General features: G+C 39.1%; 1 protein-coding gene across 2 annotated transcripts in view; it reads left to right on the forward strand.

Annotated features, from left to right (window-relative positions):
• The window catches only part of kcnh1a (potassium voltage-gated channel, subfamily H (eag-related), member 1a), an 80,895-nt gene extending 58,465 nt beyond the window's left edge, over window positions 1-22,430 (forward strand). For both annotated transcript variants that reach the window (XM_008428788.2, XM_008428789.2), the window contains 3 exons: window positions 8,446-8,698; window positions 11,969-12,165; window positions 21,278-22,430. In XM_008428788.2, coding sequence (XP_008427010.1) covers window positions 8,446-8,698; window positions 11,969-12,165; window positions 21,278-22,147 — 1,320 coding nt within the window. In that variant the 3' untranslated portion in view covers window positions 22,148-22,430. The remainder of the gene's footprint in view (window positions 1-8,445; window positions 8,699-11,968; window positions 12,166-21,277) is intronic.

Raw genomic sequence — 22,430 nt, forward strand, 5'->3', positions numbered from 1 at the left:
CATTTATTCCTTCCAGCCAGTATCACCCCAAAGGCTGTCTGTTTAACAGGTCGCCTCCTTTCTTCTGCACCAGGTATACTATCCCTTTTTTCAGTTTTTCTCTTTCTCCCTTATTTTGATATTTGTCATGCTCTGCCAAATAAGTTATTAATGGTTCTATTTGCTCACCGAGTGCAATCTATGACCCGATGCCCCACTTTGGATCGGATTTTTCCTTTTCAAGTTCACCCTCCATCTGTTTAGGCTCAAAATTTAGGCTCAAAAATCACCTCTTCTCTTTTTTTCTGTTTTTGTTTTTGCAGTTTTGCTCGCACGGCGGTGAGAAAATCAAACCCAGCAGACAAAATCAAAACCCTCCCACAGATTATAATTTCCCAATGTTGACCATGGTTTTAAAACACATTGCAATAAACAGAAAAGAGTACAATTAAACACATAACGTCTGCTGAGAGGCAGAAGCACACACAGAGCTGACAGATGCACAGAAATGGATCCACACTTTTCTGCTCTTTTCTTTTTTTTCCTATAATGGACCGCTCTCAACTCCTTGCGTTTCTCGAGCAAAGTCTCAGATTGGCTGTCCAGTTCTTTTCCGAGGGCAGTACTCCCCGAGAATAAAACCGACAAAACCTAGCCTTTCCCTTCCCCGCATCCGGCAGAAGGGGGGGACGGCTAACTCCCACTGCAAGCCAATCGTCCTTTTTACTTTAACTCTCAACTTTTAAACTCTTAACTCTTAACTTTTTTAACTTTAAACTTTGACTAACTTTACTCCTATGAACAACTTGAAACATTTAGACAGACCAGTCAAAAGCAGTATGAACGACAACTTAGACAACTCAGTGACAAGCAGACAAACTTGGGAGACAGTACAGACAACAGCTGATAACTGAAATTTATACAGACCTGAGAAACAGAGGTCTGTTTCTCAGGTAATATAACCTGAGAAAGGTAATATACAATGGTGAATATTATCTTTCATATGGGCCCTACACCAGAGTACTGTTCCGTCTGCGCCTGAACGGCCAGTCCAATATCCGCTCATGTGTCAACACAAAACCATCCTCTGCTACCAACTGTTGGGAATGGAAATCCCGATCGATGAATCATAATTTGTATTAACACACGGAGGCTGTGGCTCACTGGGACTGCACTAGCTGGAAGCCTTAGGACTAGCGGAGGGCTAAGGGACCTAACAAATCACTGTGCCCCTTACGTGCATCAGCTGCTGTAAACTGTTGAGTGGGGCGGGGAGGGGTTGTGCCGCGTTTGTCTTTTGATTTTTAACCAGGAAGTATTTCAGCTAAACCGTGAGTGAAACAGCCATTGGGGCTGACTAGTATATATTCCATTGGGGAAGGTAACTTTAACATTAAATACACCTTTCTCAACAGGCAAGGGCGCACTTTCTCCACCTATAATCAGACATTTGTGCACCTTGAAACCATTCCTCCCTCCCTGGCACCTCCAGACCCGGGCCCTCATCCGGCCCGGCCCGGGGGGCAGCCGCCCACCAATCCCCCCCAGCTCCACCCATGGGCCCCCTGCCCAACAGCATGTGACTCTTTCTCGACCTTGGTAAAGCGTCTCAACAAGATTTATTTATTTTCTGTGTCAAGTTTAAAGTTATCTTTAGATGTTTTGTCCATTTTAAACTTTTCACAAACTCATTATGTTAGTTTGAAGTGTCGAAATAGTCTCTGTATCAGTTGTTTAATAGGATTTATAATTTATGGTGCTGTTCAGTAAAGTATTAGTGTTAATGGTATCTGTAATGGTGAATTTTTTTTCTTACAGTACCATTGCACAGATCCTATCGCTTCTCGTGAAGCAATCAGTCACAGTGTGACTGAGGCTTTCCAGGTAAGCCTGGAAGCCATTGAGAAGAAAGGGAGGCAGCTAAGGTCCTTGGAACAAACGTTAAGGTTCATGCAGAGGGAAATGGACATGATAAAAGAAAAATTGGTGTCTGCTGAGATGAAAGTCGAGAGCATGGAGTGCTCTTCAGCATTTTATGCTGATGATAGGTATATTTACAGTATAACATGTTGATTATAGGTTTTATTTCTGTTTCATGTCCTAATCTTAATTAACATTTGATATAATGGTACATCATGAGGTATATGTAGCGTGTACACAAAGTATTTTTTGGTTCTTGGATGGTTTATTTTTTTCTTGCTTTTACAAATCAATTGTAATTAAAAGAAAAGAGATTCACTTTTGATTAAAAAAAATACAAAAAAAACTGTTAAATATCAATATCAAACTGAAGCTTGATCTGTACAAAATAATGACAATGGCCTACATGGCGCGAGTAGTGGTGACTGGGCTGAAACGATTCCTCAAATAATTCGAATACCTCGATTACTAAAATTTCTTGAAGAAAATTTATCTGTCTAGAAGCTTCGCTAAATTTATTGTAATAAATAATGCTGTTAAATATGAAGCGCACTGTGGTCTAGCTGGAAGGTTTTTGTGTTGCACAWCGCTACCACTTCCGTTAGCGCCTGGAGCACATGTGCTAATTTTGTAGCTATGAAGGGAAACGCAGAATGCTCAGGAGAACCCCGAAAGCGACAAAAACTGTCAAAAGTTTGGGAACACTTTAGGCTTAACTAGCAGTTCTCAACATGGGTGGTACCGCCCCCCCAGGGGGCGTTCGGAGGACGGCAGGGGGCGCTGGCGGACATTTTTTACAAAAGGGGGCCGCTGGGATGCCTTTGGGGGGCGTTTGGTCGAAGGTAAACTTTACACCTTAAATGCAGAACAATACCAGTTTAGACTTTGAGCAACTTGGTAAAACTGTATTGTGTAACATTAAATCATGCTTGGCTACAACTGTATCAATAGCAGCTCTTCTTCTATTCAGTGTTTGTTAGCTTCTGTTAGCTTCTTAGTGCAGCTCTGTTCTCCTGCTACTGGTAGCTAAAATCACGATACCCTCACTGTGTATCCCTCTGAAAAATTAACCTATTTAAATAAAGAAATAAAGAAATCCCTCCATGGGTGATACCACGATAGAGAGCGTTCATTTTATTGCGTTAACACGATGCTGTAAGTGGTCTGGTATGAAACGGGGGTGATAGAACAACACAGCACTTTTAAATTTCAATAATCAGAATGCAGAAATTGTTTCCGTTGTTTTAAAAGGTTTATGTCAGTCTGCCCTTTCCCCATCGATACGCTTCCCGACCGCCCTGCACCTTAGGGGCTTAAAAAAAAGACAAGCACATTGCGCAAAACTCTGAAACAGGAGAAGCGGGACATAAAACAGAGCGACGAACTAGATGTGAATTATGGCATAAAAACAGAGAATCCGACGCTGAACAGTGAAAAAATCAACACATGATGTGAAACATATGACGATTAGGCGGCGCAGCAGGTGATGAGTGAATATTATTCGTCTTATATTATTTGTCTTGTAATGGATAAATGATCAAATAAATGTAGCAACAGGAAAGAAACTAAAGTGGACATAACAATAAACCAAGAGAGGATAATACTAATCAAAGGAAACTAAATGGAAATGAATGAAGAACAAAATGCAAGAATAAACTAAGAAATTAAAGTAAATACAGAGGAATAAACTGGTATGGCAAGACCTTTCGAGCAGTAATTAATACAAAGAACTGTATGGCAATAATAAACAGACACTATTTCCAGATAAAAGGTAAAATAATATTGTTGAGATGTCATGGGTTTGACCACATCTAGTACTGAGAATAAATATATCTTACAGACCATAACAGTAAAGAACTGATCACTTATTTATGTTTTTAATTAGATTTGATATATTTATTTCTTCAATATTATTTTTCATGTCAGTGTTAATGTCATGAGGCTGATGACTCCATGACACTTTCAATTTGACTCATTAGGATTTGATTAAGAACCAGATTTGGTCTTTGTAATTTCTGTCCAGTAAAACTATTAATCTATAAATCAATAGACAGCTCTATATAAATATATAATCCATGTTTCTGTCTCATATTTGTATGGTATTAAAAGGACCTGGAACTTTTGTTTTTTCACTGAAAGCTCTGGTTTGCACAATAAATGCCATGTGGGTGAAGTTTTATGGATGATGCTCTGATGTCCCATTCTCCTGAATGCAGCACAGAGCTGCACGACCAGAAACCCACAGAAACACTGAAGAGAAGTTGAGCTATGATTAATGTAGTTACAGTTCTATCCATGTCTTAATGTTGCAGATCTCAGTTGTTTGCAAATAGTTCAAAGTTTAAACTGGCATGTTTTACATCTTTTATCTGGTTATTTTGTGGAATATTTAACAACTAGAAAATGGCAAAGAATAAGAATATTTTTTTCACTCTGATTGGCTGTTGGCTGCAGCAGTTAGGCCTACTGGCCTAACTGCTGCCTAACTGCAGTTAGGCCTAACTGCTGTTAGGCCAGTAGGCCTAACAGCAGTTAGGCCTACTGGTTTTAACTGGAATGTTCAGTCCATTTTTTGTAGACGCCTGTGAAAATAATTTCTATTCCCATGACTTTTTTGTTCTCTGGGAAATTAGTTTTGATGATAAATACAGAAACAAGCATAAAAATCTAAAATCTACAATAGTGATAATAATATTAATGATAAAATAATGGTCAGTGCAAAGTAGCCTGTACATTCTTTGGTGGGGGGCAGTGAGGGACCTGGATAAAGGCTAGGGGGGCGCTGGCCCAAAAAGGTTGAGAAACACTGAGTTAGAACAAATCATCCTGGTCCTGAGGAAGCAAAGAAACTGTCAGTCTACATAATATTTTCCGGAAAATCTTTGGGACTATCAAGATACTTTTATTTGGCAAATGTTCGTTGATCACTTGTTGATTGCCTAGGCACTTCTGGAAAGATTCACTACAGTGTTGCATGTTTTCTCTGTTTGAACATCATTATTGCTAAATTTCTTTAACTCAGGATGATTTGTTGTTTCATAAGATCTTTCAGCCTCTTTTGTTTTGCCAGATGCTAAGCTGTCCATCAATGGCAAGTAAATTAGCACAATTACTGTTCAATATAATGCTTATGAGACAGATAATAGACAAAAGAACCTCCCAGATGAACGTGGTTCTACAAATCCAAAAGAGCTTCACACTGAATATTTACCACAGGAATTTATTTTAGTTGTCAAAAGAAAAGAATTGCCCCAACCAGCACAGTGAGTAACTTCCCTCGCATTCCTTTAATGAGCCATGATGAAAGAGACAGAAGGGTTAATTTATTGATCTCCATCCAGCAATTAATTAGGAGACTGCAGAAAGTGCTAACATTGATTAAGAAATTGTTCGGCCTGGTGGGAGAGTGGCTAACCACCGTGTTTGAGGAAGAAATATGGACAGGAAAAAGATCCAATAAGCAATCACTCGACCATTTGTTGAGCTCTCTACCAGAGCTCATGTGTTGTTTACTGGTGAAAGTAGGAGCGTATCCAGATGTTCAAGGTGAAGGTATTCCATCAAAACGGCTTTGGAGTTTCACTAGTAAGACTAATTGAAAAGAATGTGTTTAATTTACTACAGTCTGGACTCAGGGGTAATGGAAAAAGATCATTGGGTCTTGGGGGGGCGGCTTTATCCGGTTTCGTAGTGATTGGCGTGTCTGGAAGAGAAAAACGGTGGATGAAGTGGCCATTCCTGTCGGCTGCTCTTCAAGTACGGCCTCACCACCAACAGCAAGTAAGGAAAGTGAAGTTTCCTGCCCAGGGACACAACGACTGAGACGGATGAAGCAGGGTTTGAACTGGCAAACCACCAGTTACAGGACGATTATGTTGCTCAATGAAATATGAGTTGGTTATCTTAGTGAGACAAAGTCAGGTACATACAAAGGTGACACTTTTTATAAGGTTTATTATATAATAATGTTCAGTCTATCTCTGAATTATGGACACAACGGTGCTCACTATTATCTTCAGTAGCCTGAAAATCTTCTGACACCAACGACGTCAGGAGTTTTAGTTAAAAAAAAAAACACATGCCTTGAGAGAGTTCACAGATTTTTACCCTTCAGCAGATGTTTCTTGTGTGACACCTTGGTAATCAGGCACCTTTTTATAGACCATCCGCTGGGACTGACCCATCTGATATTAATTTGCACTAATTGGCAGGGTTGCTTTCTAATTGCTGATAGATTTCCACTGGTGTCATGACTTTCCATTCCCTTTTGCACTGCCGTTTCTTCATGTGTTCAATACTTTTCACCCCATGTCATTCCATTTAATTACACATCATTTATTGGTGCAGTTTAATTTCCTTGTGTGTGTGTGTGGACTGTATGGGTTGTTGCAGACATCTGGGGAGAATTTCAGGTCAGATGCACCTTCAGAAAATTGGAAATGTTTAATACTTTTTTCTTTTACCAGCTATTTAATTGAAGTATTTTTGTTCAGATTGATCCCGCCCATGTAGTTTGTAGAAATGTGAATTAAAAAGCTTGCACACAACTCTAAACTTTAATGTTACTTTAGCATTTTCCATAAGGACAATGCATAATGTTTTTATGCCCTTATTTGCTATGTTTGATATTGCTGTCTTTTTGAAATGTTTATTTATGAGGCAAAATTAGCTTTGGGTGTGTTTATATCTAACTTAATTGATGATTGACATTTTGAATGAAATAAATTATAAACCATTCTGCTCACTGAAAATGTGCAAACCAATTTTTTTTCCAAGAAACTCACCATTTCCTTACCATCATCTAAAATGTTTTCATCAAATGAGCATATCTTCTCTTTTTAATGGCTCACATTTACATCTAACATTTCAGCTGAATGCAGATGATGGTAAAATGAGCTGAGTGTTTGGAAATTAGGCATTTAAAGCTGTAAACAGCTCATTTGGACTGTAGCCACTCAGTTGATTTGAAGCCAGAAAGTGTTTATTGCATGTAATTAAAATCCACTTGTCTTAAGTCCAGTCGTTTTACTTTTTCATTTGAAATTAGAAGCAAAACTTTAACCACGTAGATTTTTACCAACAGTATTTCTGTGTAACTTAATGATCGATTTGAAATCTAATGCAAACTAAAAACCTTTTGTGTCCCTGTGGTCTTTTTTTTTTTTTTTCTTCTTTCTGAGTTTATGTGGTTTTTTTCCTCTGGCTGCAGGCCGCGCTAACGGCACTAAAAATGGCACATAATCTCTCTCTGTTTGGCATTCATCTTCAAAGAGATTTGTTTTAAAGGAAGGGCCGTGCGACAGCCTGGCATCCCGTTGATGAGGTGTATGTGAACAACATGATGCCACTCTGTGACACTCGGCATGCAGGCAAATAGACGCTGAGCTGATTGCTACCTTCACGCTTCCCTTTTGTGAAACTGGAATATAAGTCTTAAGTCATCCTGACTCAATGACTCAAGCCGTAGCTGACTTTGTGAAATGAATCCAAACACAGTCAGATTTATTGGCATCCCTTGTGAGGCGAATGGAAAAAAATAATAAATCAAAGTAAAATAAGCAACAATATTGAGAAATAAACCTGTTTTATTAGCATTTTATGAAGAAATTGCGTATCCAAAATGATTTAAAGTACAGTCACACTTAATGAATTAGGTTATGTGTTCTGATGAGGTTCATTTGTCAGATTAAATTAAGAATCAAGCCCATATTTCATTACCAAAAAGCTTCTTTTTATTGGTCTGATGTTATAGAGTATCATCATAGTATCATATTTTAATTAGCTGAAGAAAAAGATAATCACAATTAACAAAAAAAGGCTTGGAAATATCACTGTATTTCCTATATCACTGTATATTAACCTATATAATGTGTTTCACTTAGTGAATTGAGATATTGAGATAAATTAATCTTCCAATAATACTGAAGTTTGCTGAGATGCACCTTTCATATTATAGCTCTCCATAACAACCATTCGATTCTTTCTGCATGCAGAAAGTGACGCCATAAACACTTTTTGTCCTACCAGTCAACTTGTAGTTTGCTGAACGCTTTGGACAGATGAGACTAAGATTGAGCTTTTCAACAATAAAAAAATAAATGGACAAATCATTGTCTAGAAAACCTGAAAGATGAGCTTGATAGAAGAGAAGTTAAGAGAAGACCCGGTATTCTGGACAAATCTGTGAGATTGTGCACAAAGCAAAATTTCTGCTAAGGATTTTACCACGTTTGCAATCGGTCCCATTCAATTTGACTGGCATTATCTGAAAATGATTTTGTTTTTCAGTGGCCTTTAATTAGTTTTGAGCTTACAGATATTAACACTTGTTGCCCTGCAGCATCAATAATTGCAACTAATTTTCCATTTGCAACATTAATGTAATATTAAGATTAACTCAATTATTTTTAATCTTTAATATTTAAACGATATTCTTCCTTGGAGGCAAAGTATAAATGAATTTGGAATGACAAGAAAGAGTAATTGACAGAGATGTGTGTCCTCTTAAACTTCCCACTCCCTATCTCCCCTTTTTCTCGGTTCTAGGTGTTGCAGATTTGTCCAAAGGACATGAGAGCAGATATTTGCGTTCACCTAAACCGCAAAGTTTTCAAAGAGCATCCGGCTTTCCGACTGGCCAGCGACGGGTGCCTCAGGGCTCTGGCTATGGAGTTTCAGACGATCCACTGCGCTCCTGGTGACTTGATCTACCACGCCGGCGAAAGTGTGGACAGCCTCTGTTTTGTGGTGTCTGGTTCCTTGGAAGTCATTCAGGATGATGAGGTGGTGGCTATTTTAGGTGAGCCTCCAAAGAACTCTTGACTCTGAAGAAAGACAGAAAACAGGTTTGATGAAAATCATATAACCGACTTTAATTGTTTGCTGGGCTGCACAGTGGCGCAGTTGGTAGAGCTGTTGCCTTGCAACACGAAGGTTCTGGGTTCGTTTCCCGGCCCCGGTCTTTCTGCATGGAGTTTGCATGTTCTCCCTGTGCCATGACCACAAAACCCAACATGGCTACTTTGCTATACCTAAAAAAGGAATATATTGATTTCTTTTCTGATGGGTTGCAACTAAAGTGAGTCACAAGTTATTTTAGTAAACATACATTTAGTGTTTTAAGGGCAAAATCCAGAGAAACACATTGTTGTTAGCATGTGCTGTTAATCATAATTAGCCATAATTAGCTAATACAACATATTTTTTTTACTTTAAATTGGACTATACCTAAGTTTCGCTTAATGTTAAGCCATAATCCAAGTTAGCTACACTGCTTAACATTTCTTAAAACAAATTAGGGACATTTAGGGATGCTTTCATAACTACTTACTAGCTCATACTAGCTCACATCTGCAATGGAGTACATTATGCCAAGTGAAATAATTTTTTCCTGACATCTAAAAAGAGATCATTTTGGGGTGCTGTGGTGGTGCAGGGGCAAAGCACAACCCATGCATTGAGGCTTTAGGCCTCATGCCGGTGGTCGCAGGTTCAATTCCCAGCCTGGTGACCTTTGCCATGTGTCTTCCCCATCTTTCATAACCCTCTTTCCTGTCAAACTACTCTCAAATAAAGGCCACCAGAGCCAACAAAACCTAAAAAAAAAAAAAGAGATCATTTTACAAAGTGGTGCATATGCGTTGATTTGATTCGATCTCATTAAATTGTTTCTTTCTAAGGTTTTGATGAAGATAGCTTTTGTATTTATCTCAGAACCTCATTAACTTAAAAAACCTGTCAGCGATGATGCACAACAATCTACTACGGTTTTTCATGATTACAAGAAAACATTTTTGTAGCAACGTTCCTAATCTTGCTTTTCTGTTTTTGTGCAGCAGCACTTTGTAAACCGTCACAGACTGCAGCGAAAACTGAGCTGCTCCAGGATCACTTTCTGCTGAGTGATGATTCAGGATTTGGACTAGAATTTGTTTGCTCCAGTCTGATACACAATCCTCTCTGCTGCACTTTGTGACCAATCTGACATTTTCAGTCTCAACAACAGTCAGTCTCATTACTTATTCTGGATCCATAGGCACTTTTTACAAAGATTTATCCCAATAAATGCATGAAGTGTAGAGGCAAAGGAGCAGAGAAAGATGCTAATGACTTCAATTCCGTACAATTTAATATAGTTATGTCAATACTGCAAAGTTTTCTTCAGAAATTGTCAACAGATTGGGTTTCTGAAGACAGAGATGAGGAATATTTCTTCCTCAGAGACATTGCTGTATGATTTTTCCCTCTTTTTGAGCCGAACGCCACAATCAAGAACTGTAGGATCGATACCGGTGTCACACACTCCTGACAGTGACATGTCCTGGACGTATGGCTGGGTCCAGTTTGTATTGATTTTCTTAGACGGCTTTGCCAATTTGTTGCTGGTTTGATACCATCTGTGAAATAAGGATCTTTAGGGGTCTAAATCAGTGGCTGCTCAACATTAACAAATGAAGAGAATAAAAAATGTGGACCTTCATTCACATGGGGAAAAGTTCCTCGTTAACCAACCAGAGTTATTCTCAAAAACAATATGCGGCGTAGCTCTTCATGCTGGCATTTGTAAACAAATATCAGAGGATATTCCTGGTATCAGAGAGGATTAGTCACGAGGAGCCAATATATCTTTTTCCTGGTCTAAACATAATGTTGAATCATGCTGAAATGATGCCTCTTGTTTTTCACTCCCCATATGGTCACGTTGAGCCTTTTAACTCATAATAGTTCCTAGCATGAGTCACAACCAGCAGCAGAGCGAGCACATATTCATTTAACTTCTCTATTAAATCAACCTTTATAAAAGAGACTAATCTATAATTCATAATCCTTTTCAGCATTAATAAATAACTTACTTGATCTCATTATTGAGCAGCTGAAGGCCTGTTATCAGAGCAATCCACAACTTGCTTTATTTTAAAAGTTCTTACGAAGCCTGAGACTTTCTAGCTCTTTTAAGATTTTATAAAAGTCATGTTTTTATAAATTAAAACAAAAGAGAAATCTTTTATTAAGGCTCAGTCATGTATTGAGTTAAGTGTTTGAGTGAATGCAGCCATTTGAGCAGCGCATGTTTACACAGACAGATTATATGAAACTGAAAAGACAAACAAATCATTTGCCATATTGTTGTCTACAGTAAATGTCATGTTGGTGCAGCAGGTACAATTTATTGGAAATGATGTGTTGATCTATGAAAAAAAAGGTAAGCTGCTCATAAACCGTCTTTAAAGAGCCGCTTTCATGCGGTGACTAAACTTGTGTCTAGACGTCCTTAAACATGCAGTAAAGTTGTAACCTTGAGATAAAATAGGAATCAAGTCTGAGTGTATATAAGCAAAAATATGAGATCTGATGGATGAAATGTAATTCAGTAATAAAACTGGTTATCAAACACTTTTTAGGCTATTTTTGACACAATAATTTGCTAAAAGTATTTATACCCTTTGATTTTTTTTCCAGATTTTGTTTTTTTATTGTTTTTATTGAAATTTTACAGGACAGACAGAGAAAAATTAATACACAACAGTGAGGTAGAACTAAAATAAACAAAGCTTTATAAGACTTTTTACAAGTAAATACTAGCAGTGTGCATTCAGCGCCATTTACTCTGAAATCCCTAAATAGATGCATCATTTGCTGACATTTCTGGTATTTAACTTGTAGCCGGGATAAAAAAAATATATATTTGAAGAATTTAACTTTTTAAACCAGTTAACTCCAGAAAAAAAAATCTACAGATTCAATGAGGTTAATAAGTTACTTTTTAGGAAAAAGACGATAAAGTTTGAGTTATTCACTTTCAAAATGTAACAAAACACACCAGAAGTTAAAACAGACCAACAAAAAAAATGCATAGGATTTTTTAAGCATCAACCTGAAATCAGAAAGCGACACTGAAACCTAAATTTGTTCTCATGAAAGATAAACTCCATATCCAAATTCTAAAACATTCCTTAAATATGTTCATACTGTAATTCATCCTTTTTTAGATCCATCAGACATGCTTTTGTCTTTGCTAAACCACGTTTCAATGCAACTTCACTGTTTAAAATGTGTCCCCTCTCTGCAGGTAAAGGAGACGTATTTGGCGACGTTTTCTGGAAGGAGGTGACTCTGGCTCAGGCCTGCGCGAACGTCAGAGCGCTGACCTACTGCGACCTCCACGTCATTAAGCGTGACGCCCTGCAGAAGGTCCTGGAGTTCTACACGGCGTTCGCCAACCACTTCTCCAGGAACCTGCTGCTCACTTACAACCTGAGAAAGAGGGTGAGTGACCCTGCAGACGTCAACACGAGCAAAACACTCATCCGTTGCTTTATTTGGATTATTCAGGCCTAGCTGATTTCCAAAAGCAAGCTGTATGGACTCTAAAAATGTTAAGCTATACAAAAAGCTTTTTCAAACAACCTTTTTGCGTCTTTCTGCACCAGCTGAACTTGATCAATTCTAAAATTATTCATCCCTCTGACATTTTTTTTCTTCTAACTGGAAGTAATGATAACATTTTGGAGTGGACAGATTATTGACTTGAATTTGGTGGAGAATCTGTGAAGGGAGCTAAACATGGCTCAGAGGCTTTTCTCAAAGACTTGGAGCTCATTGTCAGAAATAACTTCACAAATTACCAGTAAAATCATACAGATTTTACTGGTAAAAGATTTTACTTGAGTTTATTACTGTAAACTCAAATTATATTTTTCTTCTAAACATTTTAAAGGGTATAAATAATTTTTGACTTTTTTTTATTGTTTTATTCCTCCTGGAATCTGACGTCTTGCTTGAAAGATCAAAGAAAATAATTTAAAATGTAAATCTCCCAGAGAGGAAAGGGGAAGAGAGAAGTACAGCTCCATAATCTCACAAATTTATTGTAATATTGTAATATCACGGTATGCTTTATGCATACTGTGAAGAACTGTCTGGACTATGACAAGTACTATTTCACTATTTAAGCTCCATACATTGAGGCTCTCTGTCCACGTAAGATATTCAGGGCCAAAAGTTTTACAAGCAACGCAAGTGGTCAAGCCATTAAGCAGCTCCAACTAAGTTGTTTTAAAGCCATCTATGCAAAAAAAACAACAACTTTTTAAAATAAAACCTTGTTGAGATGTAAATACTGTCTTGTAGCTGAATCGTCTTTAACTCAGGTTTTTTAATCACAACAGTCGTATTAACGCAATATTCCCAAATATTACTACACATTAAACTAGAATTTATTTACTTATTTTTGTTATTCAGCTGTTGACTTGAGTATATTTATTCAATGGGCGAAAGACATTTTAATTAATAGCTGTTTTAAATAAAAGCACCAGTAGATCAATTAGTGACGCCCATATAAATTCTTGTAAAATAAATTGAGAGAGCAACACTGAACAGCGATCTACTGGTCTGAACTCGCTTCTCTACAGACAGAGTTATATTTTAAAAGCTTTAAAACAATTGAAACTGTGATAAATAAAACTGGACGAGGGGTCAAACTCATCTTGGCACCAGATAGTGAGAAACTGCTGGAAAACTGCAGCATCTTAGGAGTTCAGGTTGCCATAGCAACGGATTATCTCAAGGTTTTTCAGACATCTTTGCTAGGGGCGTGTTTTCATTACCCTACGGGTCGACTCAGCAGAGTTCTCAACAAACTGGAGGTTTCAAAATGATCAAGACAAGTAACTGTTTTTATAAAACATTTTAATCTCTAATTCAGTTTTAATCATATCAAAGGATGAGGTTAAATCTGTTCTAGCAAAGTGACTGCAGGTCCAGATGATGGATTACATTCTGTAAATTAATTAGTGATGACTTTTCCAGAGAGCCAAATCTTTTCGTGTGTCCAGTCACCTTAGGTTCACATATGAACATGCAAACAACTACAGCTATAAATTAGAGAGTGGCTCTCTAATGCAAGCCGTCAGTTAGAGCACAGTTGGCATCACTTCTCATACAGGCTGACAGTTTTAATGGTTATCCCTGCTCTCACGGGGACCGTGAGTATAACAAAGGTCAGATGAATGTTGTAGAAACACAAGCAGTCACATGGGAAGGAGCAGGTTGGGAAAAAAAGACAAATGGTGTTTGGTAATAAGGGGGGAAAAAGTTGAAAACACCATGCAGACACAGCAAGAAGAATGCCTTAAACAGAAAAATACTGAAAAATAGGCAGATGACTCTGGAACAGAGTGTGCAGAGGGCAGAGCTGCTTATTGAGTGCAGTGTGATGAAACAGCGCTGGATAACAACCATCATCATCATCATTTATTGTCCCACATAAGAAGCAGGTCCTTCTGAAATTGCAGTATATTGATGATAAACAAAAAGGAACAAGCAGGAGTAACAGAGTAAACCTTGAAGATGATTGTCATCACAAAGCCCCACATTTAAAATCTAAAATTAGAGAATATTGTTGGTTGTATGAGACATCCTGACAAGGTCAGAAAAATATACAACCAAACACGTGTCACCGTTGATATGCCAGCACATTTTTAATACAGAATGTCTTTTTTTTATATCTGATTTACTTCAGTGTATTTTGGGTAAATAAAATTCATTCATATAATGGATTTAAAAATCCCATTTCAACTAAAGTGATATACGTTGGACAGTTTTACATATAGGAATGACAGAAACCCAGTTCTGTAAAGATAGAAGCATTTCAACCTTTTCCCAACATAAATGTATGATTTTGAAGAACATCATTTCTGAAGCTGTGGGTTCACTTATTCTAAGACTTTTAAAATGTAACCTCATCTGGGTCTGTAGCATGAAAGCAAAACCACAAAAGGCTACTTTTCACTAAATATGTAATAAATTGAGTAGAAATGGGACCCTAAAGTCAGGCTACAACCCCAGAACGGTTTAAATTTTTTTATTTATAATTAGATAAATGTGATCTTCAGCTTCTCCTTTAGGTCTGTGTCTGGTCAGACTCTGTAGAGCAAACAGGATGGTGAATGACAAATAGACAGGAAGTAGTTGATTACCCACCAGGAACTCCTTCAAGAAGAATCAAACCACAGCCAATTGTTTTCCTTGGAGAAGTAGCTGCAGAGAAAAACCGAGGATTGTTTCACCCGCGGGATCTCATTCTGCAAAAGAGTTAACTCTATAAGCTTGGAAATTCAAAAACTTTGGGAAACTTGTTGTCAGGATCCTTTTCTCAGGACAAACCTTGGAAGAATCAGTGGTAATAATCTACAATCCGATAATAAGCAGTCAGGGAAACGATCAGTCATTAACAAGGCAGGTAGATTAGAAACAGAACCCATAAAGCAACACTCAGAGTCCAGGTACGTAAATGAAGGGTCAGAGCCAGAATTCGAGTTGCTCACAATTCAAAGGCCAGAATCAAAGGTGTTGGTCAGGAGGTAGAAGAAGGTCAGGGACATGGACGTGGACATGGGCATGGACATGGACAGCTGGAAGGCTGTGACAAGGATGACGACAGACGATCTCGCGCTGAGTGCAGAGCAGGAGTTTATATTGGCAGCAGCACAGGTGGGAGCGATCAGCAGCCAACGGTAGCAGGAGAGTCAGAGCAAAGGAGCAGCATGAAACATGGCAGGAACACAGAAATCATGACAGGATATTAAGATAAGAGACACCAGAGCCAGCAATGCAGATGAGCAATCTCAACAGGCTGTTCGCCTCCATGCTACGTTGTGTTGATTCGCTGCTTAAAGGTAAATTATTGAGAGCATTATGGACATTCTTTCAAAAGGCATTATAAAACAAAACCTTTTCTGTTGGTTTTACGTGATTATCTAATTATCTAAGAAAGGGATGTGTTAAGTTTTCATCATCTTTAAGCCATAATCATCAAACATTTTAGTTTTCAATCTGTGTGTAATAAACTAACATCATTCCTTTTTTTAATTAAAATACAAAAAAAAGAGAGAAAAAAACCAACAAAAACAAGTTTGTGATGAAATTCTAATTTATTGAGATGCACCTGTTTGAGACTCGATCCGTCCGCGTCCTGCCAGGAAGTCTGGCAGCCGCTCTGAGGAGGCAGCCAGCCCCTTGTCACTCAGCACCTGCGTGGTTGTAGATGTCGTGTTTCTATGCAGGAGATAAAAACATAGCACTTAATTTGCTAAAAGGAGGTCCCACAGCAAAGGACCTTGTTTCAGCACATCCAGCTTTATTTTCTTCAGCTATCCCTGTGTGTGTGACAGGAAAAAAATAAAATAAAATAAGAAATGCTGTGCCACAGTCACAGCTTTGCATCTGCTGTGGGGGTAGAAGATACTCAGAGGAGCGCCTAAAGTGGCAGCTCTGCTCAAGTGGAGGATAGGAGGGGAGACATGTGAGAGCGTTGCTAGCAGTTCATGAGAAGAGACACCTACACACACGCACACACGCACACCCCCACACCCCCAAACACACACACACACACACACACACACACACACACACACACACACACACACACACACACACACACAAAAACAATAAGAAATGGCCTCTCTATTTAGACTGCTCCCTGAGTTGGTCCCTGGATTTTATACCCATTTAACCCAACATGTGTAATTAGCTGAACATGTAAATAGTTGTGCAGCTCAGGGCTTCTGCTAACCACACCATGTTCATTTTGTCTGTAGACCTTTAGAGAATCAACCATTGTTGCCACATCCGAACAACCAAAGTGGGTTCTTCATAATAAGCTCATCTCCCGACTGAAAACAGAATAAAATCAATATGGATTCTGATCCTAATCCTTTGTGAGTGGAAAATGTTTCCACCTAACACAGCATATTCACTGGAGGTTCAACTAGAACTACTCTTTTCTCAGCAGCGACTTAAAAGCATACAGGGTGTTTAGGCTGTCAGAACAAACAGATCATAAGAAAAGGACTACAAGGCACAAAGACATAAAATAGCTGCTGGCTTTGGTGAAATGATGAATCCACTGCTCTGTGTTCACACAGCAAATTATTTATCGCTGCTGCATTAAATTTCAAGTCAAAGCAGTTTTTCAGAAAGGTTGGGAATGTTTAGCACCTAAATGTTTCCCAGAGATATGCACTTCAATAGCTTTTGGCATTATTATTAGTTTTATTTTTAATATCCAGGAGGATATGTGATTTTCTATTGCTTTTTTAAAGCTTCACTACTGTAGAAATACTGTCAGAAATTTATTGAATAACCTTGTGTTGGTGTAGATCCTCAGACATCCAGGGGATGAGAGTCCTGACGACTTCATTTGAGGGCAATTGAATTTCTTCTCTTGTTTCGTAAAGACTTTTCACCACTCATCTAAATGTTTTTTTCAGTTCCCATTCAGGACCCAGGAAGTCATTTAAAATAGAGCTGAAATGTTTTCAAGGAAGATAAGAGGAAGTCCGTTTGTCTCATTCTACTCGTGCACTTACAATCTTTGGTTTGTTGAGGCACTTGTTCTCATTGAAGCTGTTTGAGCTTGTTAGTTAGTTTTAAACGAAAAAGTCAACCACTTTACCAGCTGGATCTGTCTAATTAAAAAGACAAGTTCTTCTGATTTCCACGTAGAAAATCCGCAAATATAACCACTAAGCTAGCTCTGTCAGACGCTTAAGCTAGCGTCCATGCAAACTGTTTGTACTAATCTTATTAGAGAACATGCATCATATAAAACCTAGGTGTAACACTCAGTTACAATTTATTAAAGCTGCTCTTAAATCCTTATCTCAGATATAAACGGCTGTGATCAACAGTTCAAGCGTAGCTACCGATCATTACCTCATTCCTATGGTTAGCTTGTCCGGGAGAGTGTTAGTGCAAGATAGAATTGCCTGCATATAAAAAAGTAATCTCATCTGCTGCATCAGAGTCACTGTTCATCAGTGTGTTTCCTAAATGTACACTGCAGGACAAAACTGTGGACAGAGAGATGGATTGAGGGATTTAGTTTAATACTCTGTTCCTATAGCGCTTGTGAGACTTACCTCCTTTAAGCGTACAAGATAAAAGACCAACAAATTACATGCAGTCGAGGTACCAGTTATAAGAACAGCTCGACTTTAAGAACAAAGAAATAGGACTGTCTTACTTTTCAGGAGAAACAAATGTTAAAAATGCTATAAGGAATGAGTGAGGAAACTGGGATTTATTTTTCTGGCACTGCGTTTGATGATAAGCAGAAGTATAAAGAAGAAGAAAAGCCAACATAAGCTCTTCAATCGTGACTCTCAAATTGCAAAACTAGTACCAATGGACTAATGTTACACAACACTGAAGATATTGAATTCAAGTGTGAGCATGCGGCACTGTGTGTCATCATGGAGGTATAGCAAGGAAAGTATAAGGCATCACATCTAAAGCTGCACCCTTCAAACAAATGGGCAACCAGAGTTTGGTTCCCTTCATTTAAATGTCTTTGTAATTCTTTTTAGTTTCTGTTATCCTGGTTGCACTTGACTATTTACTGAGCCACTCTTGTTTTAAACAGTGGTAGAACCTCTGCTGTCTGTATAAAAAGGTTTGCTAAATATCATGTTTTTATTCTGTTTTCTACTTTGTAAAAAAGATTTAAAAAGCCGCTGTGAAATATTCTTTGTTTGTGCTAAGAAGATTAACGATAGTCTGACTAATATTCCAGTCAGTAGATATTGGTCATAGCTTAGTTTTGCACAAAATCCAGGGAAAACATCATTATGCGTTCACTGCTTTGTGGGTTTTATATGGACGAGTTGAAGAGATGCCTGTTTTTTAGTGGCTTGGTGAGTTTAAATTTTCTAGTTGGCAAGTTTGATTAAAGTAGCATGGATAACTATGCTAGTGTCATGCCAAGGATACTAATGAAAAACTGTCATGTTTGCAACTTAAAAGTTGTTTCTCCCTGGTAAACACGTTTCAGCCTTCATGTTTTTTTCAAATAAGTGAAAAGCTTAGCTGATGGGCACTAACTTTAGCTGTTTCTGATTAACCTTTGAAAGCTTTCAGTAATTGGAGGCATTAAAAATGTCATACAGGTAGAGCAGAGTTAAATAAAATGCCAACAGCCAGCATGCTGGACTTTTATTGCTTTAGTTTTCTTGATCATTATGTAATGTACAGGAGGCTGAAGTGGATAATGTAACGTACAGGAGGCTGAAGTGGATAATGAACCACAGAAACACGTTAATGTTTTTTTTTTCCATCTTGTTAGTGATCTTAATATTTTGCTGACAAACTCAAACCACTTAAATCTGACTGGAAGAACATTTTATTTCTTGCTAAGTCTTTTGAGTCTGTGTGTATCGGTAAGCGATAGACAAATCCCCGCAGCATGCTCTCCTTATTTTCATTCCTGGAAGCTGGCAGCAGTGCCAGTGGACAGGTTGTTGGCTCCAGCTGCACCAACATCAATGTGGTATTCTGCTAATTTTGGCTAGCTGCATCATTTTTGAAGCTTTCAGCCACACGGCACGTCAGCCAGCCTTCTTCTGCGTGCCGCCTTTTCTCGGGTAGAGCTGCTTCTGCTTTTCCTCACATGCAGCAGCTGTTTTGATGTCGTTTGCTACATTAGGACTCGCTATATCATTTAGCGTAATAGGTACTGCGTGACACAGTTGGTAAAGTTGTGATGTTAAATGAACAGAGGCTGCATTGAAGTTTGTAAATGATGATGTAATTCGGTATGTATGTTTCTCATCTCCTTATTCTATTAGAACTCGTTTTTATGAAGTTTTTATTCAAAAGCATGCAAGATTAAGTGCCTTGAAAGATGTAGTAGCAGTCAGCCGCCTGGTGGTACGCTCACTGTGTATCTTTGCCGAAGGCGTGATATGAACTTTCTATGTCTCTTATGGGAAATGTTTTCTTTAGGAGTGACATTTACAACATGCACACACTTTGAAATGTTGACAGTTTCTCTGACAAATCTCTGCAGTCAGCAAGGGCCTTCAAACTGATGTCTTGTTTTTGTTCCCGCTTCCCTTGAAGAAACATGGATTTAAGACAGAGCTCTAAGACAGAGCCGTGCAAAGAATACACAATACTTATACAGATTTTTCTGGCTTTGTTGCGTCACAAGAAAATTTTATTCTTTTATTTGGATTTTATGCAAAACATGAAGAAAATCCATAAAACTACAAAGTTGAAAAGTGTTCCATGCACTTGTATGAAGTTAGTTTACTCTGATACTCCTAAATAAAAAGCAGGAAAATCAACTGGCTTGTTGTAAATCCAGCTGCTCTTTGAAGGCTAGAGAACATTAGTGAACAAACAGCATCATAAAAACGCCAATTCTAGAAGAAAAACTTGTCAGCGACTGATAAATTCTGGAGACTGAGAAAAAGATTCAGTTTTCAACAGGACAAGGAAGCTAAATTCACACTCAGAGCGACAAGAGTCTGGTTTGGCTCTTTAGGTGTTAAATGCATAGAGAAAGGTCAGACTTAAGCACTACTGAAGAATCTGTGGCAACTCTTAACAATTGTGTGTTAACAGATGCTGCCCATCGAACCTGACTGAGCTTGAGCCAATTTGAAAACAGTGGGCAAAACCTTCTGTAGATGCGCACAGCTGGTGTAGACTCAACAGAAAAGACACTGAGCTGTAATTGGAGGGAGAAGTGGTTCTCCAAAATAATGACTCAGGAGGGCTGAATGCAAAAGCAAAACACAGTTTGGAGTTTTATTTGTAACTTTTTGAAAACCCTGTGTTCATTTACTGTCAGTTCTCATTAATTCAGTTTCTCAATCACATAAAATCCCAATTAAACAACTACATGTAAAATGTAAAGGTTAAATGTAATAAAAAAATCTCGACCGTCTCTCACTTTTGCCACATTAATGAACTTAAAAACTACAGCGTCTGCAAAGAAATGAAGAAAGAAAGTGTGTACTTTTTGCTGTTAAGAGGTATCGGACAAATAAGAACAGATGAACAAGTTTAGAAGTATAAAATAATTTCACTTTCAACGTTTCAAAATGTTGCCAAATGATTGAATGAGCTGCTCCTCTTCCTCCTCGACCAGCTTTACTGCTGCCGCTTCAACATTTGAAATTTCCTCCATTTTGTTCAACTTCACCGTCTCTTTCGCTTGTTGCTATGGACCGATGGGGTGGAGTCATGTGACTACAGACTGTACACTTAACGCAGCTAACGTAAGCCTACCGATCCACTTCCTAAAAAAAAAAAGGACTTTGCCTTTCGATATTTAACAGAAAATATCGACGTGGGTAGAATGATGTTAATTTTTGGTTTATGGCTAGCACAAGGTCTAATAAAACAATGTTTATTGTTTTATTAGTCCCCACTTGGACCACCAAGTGTGGAAATTTTACCAGGAAAAAACAAAGTAGAAGAAAAATCCCCATTAAAGAACAGAATTTCTTGTGTCTGGTCAAAACCTTTATCAATCAGATGTACATGATGCCTAACACTCTGGTTGACGTGAGCTCTGTAACTTCTGTTGCAGATTGTCTTCCGGAAGATCAGCGATGTGAAACGGGAGGAGGAGGAACGGCAGCGTCGCAAAAACGAAGCGCCTCTGAACCTGCCTCCGGATCACCCGGTACGGAAACTCTTCCAGCGCTTCCGGCAGCAGAAGGAAGCCCGCATGGCAACCCAGAAACAGGAGCTCAACGAACAGGACATCGAGAAAGGTCCGGTCTACGTGGACGTGTCGATGGTTAAAGCTCCTGTTACAACCACCAGCATCGTCACGGTGACAGAAAGCCCAGCAACACCGTCCTCATCGGCCCCTTCACCTTCAACGCCAACCAGTTGCCCCCCCACAGACAAGGCGAAGCTGCAGGTGCCTTCAGCAGTCGCTCTGGCGGCGTGCCGACCCACAGAGCCGGTCAAAGTCAAAGGCTGGGGCCGCTTCAAGGAGTCCATGGCAAAAGCCGACAACTGGAACAAGGTGGCCAAAGCCGAGTCCATGGAGACTTTACCCGAGCGGACCACCGAGCACGAGCCGCACACCACCCTCAAGAAGACGGACTCGTGCGACAGTGGGATCACCAAAAGTGACCTACGCCTGGACAAAGTGGGCGAGTTCCGCATGACTCCTCAGGACCGCAGTCCCGCCCAGCCTCCAGAAACCAGGCATGCCTTCTACCCCATCCCAGAGCAGACTCTCCAGGCCTCACTTCAGGAGCTCAAGATGGAGCTGAAGGAGGACATCAAGAATCTGAGTGTGCGAATGTCCGGCCTGGAGACGCAGCTCGCCGAAGTGCTCAAACTCCTCAGAGCCAGGAAATCCAGTACCGGTTCGGAGCAGCCGCTTTTTGACATTTCGAGGCCCACTTCGCCAGAACTGGACAAGGAGGACATTTTTTCATGAGGAACAGAGGCGCTCGGTCAGGTAAACGGCAATCCGTGAGCTCAGCTGGAATCCAGTAATGATGAGATTGCTTGGATAGCTGAGGCGGCGCACAGCACACCATCTGCATGAGGCGTGGTCCGAGAGACCCACCCACCTTAACATGAGGTGTGCCCGCTGGTTAACGTGGGACCGTCAACGGTTACGGTGTTCGTAGCACTCAACGCTTGAAGGTTATGTAACAAAATGACAGAAAAATGTTTGTACATAATTTATTTTTCCACTGTGCCATGTTGGAAAAAAA

Source organism: Poecilia reticulata, linkage group LG15, assembly GCF_000633615.1.
Source record: "Poecilia reticulata strain Guanapo linkage group LG15, Guppy_female_1.0+MT, whole genome shotgun sequence".
In the NCBI taxonomy this organism is placed as follows: Eukaryota; Metazoa; Chordata; class Actinopteri; order Cyprinodontiformes; family Poeciliidae; genus Poecilia; species Poecilia reticulata.